General features: G+C 33.2%; 2 protein-coding genes across 2 annotated transcripts; one reads left to right on the forward strand and one right to left on the reverse strand.

Moving 5' to 3' along the window:
• The first annotated feature begins 554 nt into the window (after positions 1-554).
• On the forward strand, positions 555-4,074 carry LOC139890684 (protein CHLOROPLAST IMPORT APPARATUS 2-like). Its single transcript, XM_071873591.1, has 3 exons — positions 555-1,980; positions 3,506-3,661; positions 3,852-4,074. The coding sequence occupies exons 1-3, from the start codon at positions 964-966 to the stop codon at positions 3,894-3,896; spliced, it is 1,218 nt and encodes a 405-aa protein (XP_071729692.1). The 5' UTR covers positions 555-963; the 3' UTR covers positions 3,897-4,074.
• Positions 4,075-4,496: 422 nt separating this feature from the next.
• LOC139887752 (pathogenesis-related homeodomain protein-like) lies at positions 4,497-10,724 on the reverse strand (the record flags this gene model as incomplete). Its single annotated transcript, XM_071870811.1, has 12 exons — positions 4,497-4,959; positions 5,125-5,412; positions 5,517-5,567; positions 5,931-6,020; positions 6,151-6,384; positions 6,522-6,890; positions 7,188-7,300; positions 7,401-7,524; positions 7,748-7,913; positions 9,431-9,641; positions 9,733-9,826; positions 10,599-10,724. Coding segments are annotated over 12 exons (2,160 nt in total), but the record flags the coding sequence as incomplete, so codon positions are not given.
• Positions 10,725-11,189: the final 465 nt, after the last annotated feature.

Below are 11,189 nucleotides of genomic sequence, written 5' to 3' on the forward strand. Positions count from 1 at the left end.
ATAAAAAATCAGCACTCCACATTTTATCCCCGTGCTTGGAGCACGCACGCCACATTTTATTGTGTGAGCACGCTACCATTATACGGCGTGTTGGTCCAATTTGAGTGAAGCACGCCTCCAAGACGCATTGTTAAAGAAGGTCTTATTGGACAAAAATGTTTTACATTCCACCTATCGAATCCTAATTAAAACCTGAGATACCAAGTTCTTTAAAACATTGTCACTTATTTTAAAATTACATAAAACAAATAAATAAATATATACAGAGTAAATTAATTGTAATTAAATTAAATTAAATAAAAGTAAAATAAAAGTAAAAGTTATTATTAAATTAAAAGGCAATGAAAACATATATTCAAGTTACAAAGAGAAAAAGGGTGGTGGGTCTCCTGCCAATTTAACAGAACTACCAAACAGATCTACTCCATAATTCTCTTATTCATTCCCGTGAGTGACACCATAATATATCTCATACTCACACTCTCCGTGTATGTGACCAGTTTCTAAATCTCAAAATTGGATATTTTCTTTCAAATAAAACATACTACTTGCTATATATATCTACTTAAATCTTGGTGTTTTACACTTCCACTTTCTTAATTTAGCAAACTCTCTCTGCCTATTTGTAAAATCAAGGTTGATTTGATAAAGAATTTTCTTGGTCTTAAAATACTATTTCTGGGATCTCCTTAATTCCATTCCATCACATATTTTATTAAGAAAAAAAATCAACTTTTTGTTCATACAGATATTAAACCCTATGAGGGTTTAGGGTTTTTCTTATTCTTTTTCATTGACATACCTTCTTTTTATCCAATTCAACTTTTTACAACAATTTTCCATGTTTCAGCAGTTGGGTTCTTGGAATTTAATAATCTTGAACTATAAAGTTCCAACCTTTATCAATAGAATTTCATGAATTTGAAGGTGAATTGAGTTTCTTGAAGTTTAAATTCAATAAAAATGTCATCTTTTTTAACTGGTGGTACAGGAAGAGCTTATGGATTGGATATTGAAAATATACTAAAATGCCCATCAACAACTTCTAGTAGAAATTCACATTCACATTCATCATCTTCAACTCTTTCTGAATCAAGTAATTCCCCTATAACAATCTGGCATCGAAAACCTCGAACCCCTCGAAAACGACCCAATCAAACTTACAATGAAGCAGCTTTTCTTCTTTCCATTGCTTGTCCTAAAGTGTTCTCAACCAAAAACCTTTCAAAATTCACTAAAGTACAAAATGGTAACTCCTTACATGAATCATCACCATCTGAATTACTTATCGAAACATCAGGTTATCTCCTTCATCAACCAAATTTGGAGACACCCAATTCATCAGTCGAGTCAAAAGTGTCGAATTCTAGCCCAAGCCTAGACGGAATTGGATTCCAATTCCAGAGTTGTAATTCAATGGAATTGTGTAGTTATCGGTTTGAAGATGATTTCGATACTGATTCAATACTTGATGAGGAAATGGAAGAAGGGATTGATAGTATCATGGGAGATTCGATTACCTCGAATAGTCCAATAATTGAAACTACCAATTCTAATTCAAGAACATGTTATGGGTATCCTATGGGATTGGGATTTGGAGGGAATTTGGAAATGAATTTTGGGTTTGGAGTGAGGAATGGAATGAGAGCATTAAAGAATGGTGATGATGGGAATTGGTGGAGGTTTCCGAAGGTGAATGTGGTGAATATTTCGCCGGAGGTGGTGGTTCCGGTGAAGAAAACTCCGGTGGAAAAGAAAAAGAAGAAAAAGGTGGAAGAATTAATGAAGAGGTCGGAATCGGAATTGGAATTAGGAAAGGGTGGCTGGAATCAAGAAGAGGAGAATGGTGGTAATGAAATTGGGTCCAAAAAATTGCTATTGAAGTTGAATTACGACGACGTTTTAAATGCTTGGTCAGATAAAGGGTCACCGTTACCGGAAGAAATTTCCGGGTCGGAGTCTCCCGGTGGTGATATCCATGTAAGTACTCGCTATAATTAGTAATATTTAATATTTAAATCTAAATTAAATATGGGGATGATTCTAACACACACTTTTTTTATCCTCACACACCAATTTAAAGAAATGGGGTATTATTAGAAGAGTAAAAGGTTAAAATAAGTGTGTGAGGATGAAAAAAGAGTGTGTTAGAATCATCCCCCATTAAATATAGACATATACTCCATTGTACACTAATATATATATACGGAGTATATAATATACGAGTGTAGTATATTTCTATCTTTTGTTTGTACTTTCAAGATTAACTTATATCAATCTACTTTTTAAGGTTTTGAAAATTTAATTATAAGAATTTCTGGTATTATGATAATCTATCATCTATTATGTGTTTTTTTTAAAACAACCAAAATCTATATACAGACACGCGAGTTATCCTAGCAAGTAGCTAAAATAAACACGCAAAAATTGGATTATTTATTATATATGGAGTATTGTCTATTACAGGGACGGATTTGGACATGTTCTAAATGTGTCATAGAACAGGGACCTTAATTTATAGGGGCAAAAAAAAATCCAATATATACTAGATATAGTGACCCCCTACAAAAATCCAATATATAGTAGGTATAGTAACCAGTCCATTAAAGCCCATTAAATATAACTATTTTATATTAGATTTTTTGCAATCCTTATTTTGAAACTTGCTAGTACTTATGAGATGGACATTGATATATTCAACATCATTTTTACTTCATCCATCATAACTGCACATTAGCAGGTTATACAGTACAACATGTTAATGCATGATTTATGGTGGATGAAGTAAAAATGATGTTGGATATATCATCACCCTTATGAGATTATTAGTATTATTAAATTTATTATTCATTTACTCACTATATATGAAAATTTTATTATACAAAAGGCATAGTTTATATATGCTGAACAGGACCATAATATTAACGAGACCGCCCTGGTCTATTACTCCCTCTTATTAAGTAATTATGTATTATTATATTATATTTATTTATTATGCTATTCATAGGACATGTATTGAATCAAAGAAGCACAGCGGAATAGATTAAACAAAGGTTGATATATTTGATATAAATTTCGTTTTAACTAAGAAAAACGAACGAAACAATCTAAGATTATAACTTATGTCAAAATATTTATTACAATATAATACCACCATACATGTACATGTATTAGGCCTCATTCCATCAACATTCTTATTTATGCAATTATGCATATAGTTAGTTAGTTTTCATGTCAAAATAAATTCATCCCAAAACAGCCTAATAATTAGAGCTCCAATAGTCACAAATGCAAAGCTCACTAGAGCATATCACGAGGTGGCCAAGGAAAAATATCATAAATAATAACGCAATATACCGATTAGGCCACATATGTATGAATAAAAAATAATGTCTTTCCCGACTCTCAAGTAGCCTGAACATGAATAACTTCATCCTTATACTTTTATTAGTTTAGTTTAGCATTTGTTTTAAGCTAACATTGTCAAAAACAATTGCTTGAACAGGCAAAATTGGCTCAAATAGATTTATTTTCGGAGAATGGCGGATTAAGAGAAGCCAGTGTGATGCGTTACAAAGAGAAAAAGCGCACACGATTATTTTCTAAAAAAATCAGATATCAAGTCAGAAAAGTTAATGCTGATAGACGACCTAGATCTAAGGTACACATATTTTCGTACCTTGAGTTTCATGAAATAACTGAACTAGTGTATTAATTAGTGGGTATCAAATTTTCTAAACATGTAAGTGCGTTTTGATAACGTTACAAGCTTTATTTTTTATAATATAAGTAATAGAAAGATTTGCACATTTTATAAAATACTTAATTGTGTTCTTTTGTGATGTTTGCAGGGGCGTTTTGTTAGAAAGACGAACTCAACGTCGTGTGACGACTGACGACACATAATAGAGTTGAATTTTTATATTTTAAATTTTCATTTTGAGACCATATATTTCTTCTTTCGTTGTTGAAGAGAGGTGGGGTTAGTTAAGCAGAGATCAGGATAGGAAGGAGAGAGTAAAGATTAAAACATTTTTGTTATCAGTATTTCAATTATAGATCTTGTTCTTTTCATATCTATATCTATCTATAGATATAGATATCGATACATAGATATAGAAGAGAAGAATAAAGTGTTATAGTGTACTAAGTTCTGATTATCCAGTTTTGTAATTGTATCTTAAATCCTGCATTTTGAATATAGTGTCGTTTCTCAGTACTGAGTTACTAGTGAATTGAAAACAAAGTTTATAATTTGAGTTGCAGTTAATATACTCTCTAATTATTAATACCCATCCGATCTATGTCTATAGAAGTCAGAAATAGTCAATTAGTCAAGAAACACTAACATATACAAACACATTTTTTTTTAACGGCTTATCTAAGTGCTTGCTATGCAGTGCTGTGTGTGTTAACAGACCAAAGAGAACAAGATTGCAGTTAAACATAAACTGTTAGCTACATTAACCGAGTCAGGTTTGGTTGCGCCCAACAACTATTAACTGTGGGACGGTCCCACGTAAGGAAATACAGTTGCAATAACTATATATATCCATCATTCTCCCTCCCGAATGCTAGAGTATAAAGGGATCGGTTTTAGCTCTTACTACAACCAAGGGGGAGGCTTTAATGATACTGGTAATGGTAATGTATGTATGTGCAGATTTAGGGTTTCTCCTTAAGGTGAGCAACCGGGATGAATACAATGTCGTTGTGATTAATTGTTGGTGCTGTGGTTTTAACTTTTCGGTTTGGTGTTCTTAAGAGTATTGTTTGCTGTAGATTTTCCAACTTCGTTTTAAGAAAACAAAGTTTCTCCATTTGAGCTTCTGCAGCAGCTTGATCATCACTTTCACTGGTGCCACCAATGACAACAGCTATGTTCCGTTCATTTTCTGTGTTCACTTCTAACATTTTCGGGCCCATTGTATCTTCTTCAAGATCCACGTCATCATCGACCTTAAACAAAATTAAGCGAAAGATGTTGAGAAAACCTGGTAGTTTAAACTCACTCCTTTTTATGCCAAGTCAAAAACAATACAATCTAGAGGTAGCAATTTTGGCCCAATTAATTAATAGGTCAGATGGTGTTAATTTTAACCCAAACTTAGACGAAGAGAATACCTTGTCAGTTGATGTTAAAACATGTAACTCCTCATTATCATGCTTCTGTTTTGCAGTTCTGGTTGTTGACCTAACAGTCTTTCTTTTATTGAATCTATTTGTAAAGATTGGCGTATGGGCGACATTTGTGGGCATATTATCTGATAGTGTCTCATAAACAGCTTTTTCACTCTTTGCTGGTTCTGATTGAGATTCTTTCTCATTAACAACTTTATTGTTCATTTGTTCTGATCCAAATTCTTTTGTTATCAAAGTACCATCATTTTCGGCGGGCATATCTTCCCCTGTCTGCATTTTAGAAATTAAAAAAATATAATTAAAACATATCTGAAAAGCATAAGCTCCACGCAAGCATACAAATTGAATTTTTTTTTAGGGAAGAGCAAACTTACCTTTTTGGTTTTAAGAGATAGGTAGCGTGCATTCTTAAACCACTTGCTCACCTAAAAAAAGACTAAAAATTCAGTTTGTTGTTCACAATCAGCAAAAGATTATCCTTATTTTTCACCACCTTTACTACCTTTTGTCAAAATTTCTGCAATTGTGAATTATATAAGTAACATCAATAGCATTTGGTTATGTATTTGACAAGAAAAACATGCAAAAGTCAGTGTGTGCTATTTTCATTACATTAAGCCTAAAACTATAAGAAAAATGAGAATATGACCTTTAATATTTGTTAGTAAGAAAATGTGAGCGGAACTTCATTACATTGCATGAAAAGGAAGTAAAGGTGAAGTATCATTTGTACTAAATCTAAACAAAATTTATGTATATGTCCCTATTTGTTATCAAATATATATTACCTTCTCCAGGTCAAGACCTAATTGCTTGGAAAGGTCTTCTTTAACAGCTCGAGAGGGGAGTTGATTCTTTGCAAAAACAAGCCGAAGCTTCTGATATAATACACAAATTAAAAATAAATAAAAAAAAGTTAATACAGGCCACTTACACCAAACTGTACATATGTCACCTTGCTTTCGTAAAAAAATAATAAAATAAATTAAAAATAACAACTGAAATTACCTCAACAGCTTCAGGCGGGATCCTGAAAAATGATCGTTTGGTTTCTTTGGAAAGCGAGTTTGAGTCAATGTTGGAAGTGCAAGCGACGTCTTTTACAGTTTGATCCTCAGTTACACAGAGAGTCATTAGAGTAGTAGCTGCATCAGACTCTTTTTCTCTCCGTTTTCTGTTAGTGGGCCCCCAGTCTTCATCTTCGCTTACTTCGTTAGCAAGAGCATCTTTTCCAAACATTTCCTGTAAAATAAGATTTATTAAATAAAAAATAGCTAAACATGTCTTGTAACATAAAAAAAGAAACCACTTCAAATGTAAACAGGATGAAAGATTAAAACACATGTTAACCTTAAGTAATTAATTAATAATATACTCACATCATAAAGCTTCCTATAATCAACCGATCGATGTTGTCGACGACCACTTAAAACATCACAATCAGAACCAGAACCCGAACCCCGACAAATAAAATTGGAGTTGCTTTCAAGACCCATATTTCCACTTGATTTCCTAGATTCATCATCAAAAACTTCTTCATCCAGTGAAGGTAAACTGCAGCTACTGCTGACATCATCTACCGATGATTCATTTTCAGTGCAAACTCCACTATTGCTGCAACTATTTACACTTTTTTCGATTCTGTCGGGATCATAATCGTCATCGCCGGAGTCATCTGACGGCCATTCTTCTTGATTGAGTAGAGTATCCCCACCATCAGGTAATGAAGCTTCAACCTTGAAAATCTCCTGAAAAAGTTATACAGACATGATAAGAATATTAATATCCCTTATGGTACAGTGTGATTTTTCAGCAATGCACGTTTGTGAGGTTCGTGGTAACTTTGACCCATTCTGGTCATGGTTTATTTGTATATAGTGTAAATCAACAAAATACTGGGTTAAAAGAAAATGCGTCGAGACCCGTTCAACATGTATGTATAACCGATAAACCTTTTAATCCATTTTTTTTTATAAAACCTTCTACATCCATTTTTTATACAAAATATGTTTACCAAACAGAATATATATTATCTGTTAACCAACCTGCCAATTGCAGTCATGGCGATAGCTTGTTCCGAGGTGTGCATTCATTGAGTCTATAATTTCAGTTTTACAAATGCAATATTTACAAAACCAACCTTGGTCTCCTGGGGGAACTGATTAATTATACAAATAACACGTCAGTCAAATATCATAATATATAAATCAATTAATAAATAAGTTTCTGGTAGCAATTAAAATGTAAGTAAAGCTTACTGTTTTCAGTTAGAAGAGGAGGATCAATACACATTTGATGAAAAGCACAATTGCACGTCCCGTCACACAGTATGATGTCATTATCAGGAAATGCCTCTCTCAGCTTACATTTGGCACAATGTATCTATATTAAATAAACAGTAAACAAATCATTAGGAACAAAAGAGAGTTGTTAAGTTTGTAAATTTAGAATGTTTTTCGTATGACTAGTGTACCACTGTTATAGAGCATAGTCATAAGATTGAGAAATATTAACCTATATTGTAACAAAATGTTTCCTGGTAATATATTTGTTTAATGCAATTGGGACTTGTAAAAAAAATATAAAGTGGCCATTGAATACATACATTATCATGATGTATAGACCCATCTGGAGCTATTACAGATTTATCAATACATCCATCTGAGCTAAGTAAATCCAGCTCTCGTAACGCATCACGGAGTCCAAGTTTACATTTCAGTATCTGCTTCATGGCTCTTTGAAGTTCTCTTTCTGGCTTAATTTTTTCCCGACTGAATATTAAAACAAAAATTAGTGCAACTAGGCCATCTCCAAAGTGTGAGAAGATATATCAGATAAATTATCATAATAAAGACATTTTAGCAAGTAAAATTTTTCCGATATGAAACAAAAACTACTATCAACAAGATGAACTGTCGACAAAATCCTCTTTTTTGAAGGCATGGCCCCAAAGTGTAGTTAGGGATGATTGAACTAAACATAAATCAAATAATCCCTGCACCAGATTTTATGTTTGTTGCTGCTAACACTTTGAGACAAGTTGTCTTGAAATGAAAAGGTAAGAGCAACACTCAGAAAAAAATGATAAAAAAAATAGGTATCCGATGCCATACCCCTTGTGAGCTCAGAAAAGTTTTACAAGTTTTACAGTTAGTGTTTAACTCTAAGGATGCAATGTCCTGTTCTCATCTATACATGATCATGCTGATGGCTGAAAAAATCAATATGGTAAGGCAACAACTATATCAACATAATTCGCCACTTCACAAACACGGTTAAATATCATAGTGTGCAGTCCTGAAAGAAAATTTGTAAGTTTCTATATCCAGATGCATTCCGTAGATGTCAAATTCTGATAATCTTTTATTCATTTTTCTCCTACAGATTTACAGGTTTCATAATCTTAGAGATTTTATTTCGCCTGTTTTATTCCATTTCCATCAGAATTCACTGTCACAAAATTCATAGGCACTGCTTCACTTCCCAAAATATCGATCAGTGTTCACAGCCAACGGTCAATGACAAAACTACAAAAGTACACTAAAGTTTGAAGATGAATAGCATTGAACTAAATAATATTAAACAAATTTGATGCATTATGATTCCCTATCTAATAAAGTCCTTATCATATTCTATGTATTTTGTGAGCCACTCATTGTATGCGAGATGTTAGTCACTGGGTATAAAATATGGTAATAATGCCTGGCATTTCACATAAGTTGCAGCAGACCATTCTGATTTCCGATAACTTACACAAATAGAAAATTAAAGGTATAAAAAACTCCCCTTCCCAGATTGAATGATTTACAAGCCGTTTACCCCAATAATAGTGATATGGCCATCTAACATGATAGGCTACACTTTCACCAAATATGTGTACTTTGTCAATGCAGATACACATCGTTAATACAGGTATGACACATTGTTAATACAGGTATGTTTCGAAAGAGCTAATTCTGATAAGCTCACAATGGCAAGACAAAAGATAGATCAGGTAATTTTTACAAGATCTATTTGATTACAAACCTCAAGAAGCCAAGTGAACAAATGTGTAAAAATTATCATAACAATAAGTGATTTACACCTTGAACATTGAATACACTACATACTAACATAGTTTTTGGCAAGATCTACTTAACATGGGACAAGGGAGTATTAGGTTACTCTCACTCTTATCTTCACAAGTTAACAAGCCTACTGGTCCACATTCACTCTTATCAACAAAACTTCTTCATGATATAACACGAACATCAGATTTAGCAAAGAAAGATTTGAAAATGCTAAATACCTCTGACCTTTCCAGCCTTCGGTTGAGTACGCATCTAGAAGATTCTGTTGCATTTTCATTTTAATGAGAAGATACCTTGTCCGCCTTTGCAGTTTGGAAGCTTCATCAACCTCAACTTTCTTGTTTGCCCGTTTTCGCTTCCGCTCTCTCCTTCGCTTAAACTTCTCAGAAGTATCATCCCCCTTTTGACATTTTTCGTTTTCATCATAACCTGTTGCATTCAATTGTATTTCCTGATTATGGCATTTTAACAAAAACGGCTTATTCAATAACTTTGGTTTTTTCTGAGAAAGCATTTATACACTTATAATCTTTCTTCTTGCTGTTGGTTAAGAGGTCAACAGGTTTTAATTTTCTTGATCTCTTTGTAGATGACTCCGTTGTGATGCTTTTTGACTGCGGACATTTTTCAATATTCTCATAAACCTCTTCCGTATATGCTCCACTCATGTTAATTACCTATGTATAAACTAGCAAACAAAACAGATAAGTTGGTCAAATGTAAATTTAACAATTCTTTAAGCAATACATATGAACTTAAGCTAACTAGCAAGATATGGCTCCTAAATTTCGATGAATATTGACTTTCACAATTTAAATAGGACAAACATTCAAATTATAAATGATACTCACTTACATAGTACATAAACGTCCAAATATAAATCCCTAGACGATTAGTAACTGTAGGAAGTAGTGTGATAACCATACAATGTAAAGTCTGAATCAACATGAAACCCTAGACAAACCTATCTGACAAACGTTAACTAACTCGATTAAAACAAGTAAAGTAAACCAAGCACTAGTATAAACTAAAACCAATCGAATATCATCATCAATAGTCAATCATACCTTACAATTCAATCAACTTCACACATTTGTTCCTACTAGCAAATGTGTCTCTTATGAGGTGCATTCATCATTGTTACACTAACTGATTATAAAAATCGGGCATACACAAAGTAACATGATACAAATTATGGATCAGTTATGAAAACGATGCAGAAATTAATCATTCAAAACCTATTCAACCAAAACAAAAAACCTGTGGATAAAAGTACACAATCAGATAACTAGATCAGTTACAGTAATTATTTGATCAAAAAGGATACATTAAACGAAGCTAGTTAACAGATAACACGAAAATGTAACTATAGACTTATTTATGTACCTGATTACGACGATGATCTGAAGCGGCACAAGGCAGGAAATGCACATCTATAGATACAGACGCATACACACATATATGTAATGATATATATCGGAAAAGGAAATGAAGTTTATGGACAAGCGATTGGAATTAGTTGGAGAAGGAATGTAAAATTGGTTAAGTATATGTTCGGTGATCAGTTTAGTTGAGCTTTTTAGGTGACGTCAATGGTCTCCGGTCGGCTAACGGTACGGTGTGAACGATGAGTTTCGATAGGGCGGGTTATGCTAAAAACCGGGCAATTGTTGTGCACAGATGATATTATTATTATTAGACCACTCCCTGTAGGTACCCGCTCATTACCGTAATTAAGCATAGCAAACGCTTAGTTAACCGCATTAGTTACCCGCACTCACCATGGATTTAATAAAGAGTTTTGGTTAGTTATAGGAATTGTGGGTCCCAGTAGCTTTTTATTGTTGAACTTGATGCTTTATTGCTTGTACGTTGTATATTAAGAAGAGTATTGTTTTAGCCATGATAGGAAGTGTTTAGTTATGAGTTACAACACAAAAACAACATACCCAATCCCACATGTGTGAGGTATGAGTG

The sequence above is a fragment of the Rutidosis leptorrhynchoides genome, chromosome 2 (genome assembly GCF_046630445.1).
Source record: "Rutidosis leptorrhynchoides isolate AG116_Rl617_1_P2 chromosome 2, CSIRO_AGI_Rlap_v1, whole genome shotgun sequence".
In the NCBI taxonomy this organism is placed as follows: domain Eukaryota; kingdom Viridiplantae; phylum Streptophyta; class Magnoliopsida; order Asterales; family Asteraceae; genus Rutidosis; species Rutidosis leptorrhynchoides.

Coding starts and splice junctions, on each gene's coding strand:
- LOC139890684 (XM_071873591.1), top strand. CDS start 964: ATGTCATCTTTTTTAACTGGTGGTACAGGAAGAGCTTATGGATTGGAT. Junction 1,981..3,505: donor CTCCCGGTGGTGATATCCAT/GTAAGTACTCGC, acceptor TTGCTTGAACAG/GCAAAATTGGCTCAAATAGA. Junction 3,662..3,851: donor ATAGACGACCTAGATCTAAG/GTACACATATTT, acceptor TGATGTTTGCAG/GGGCGTTTTGTTAGAAAGAC.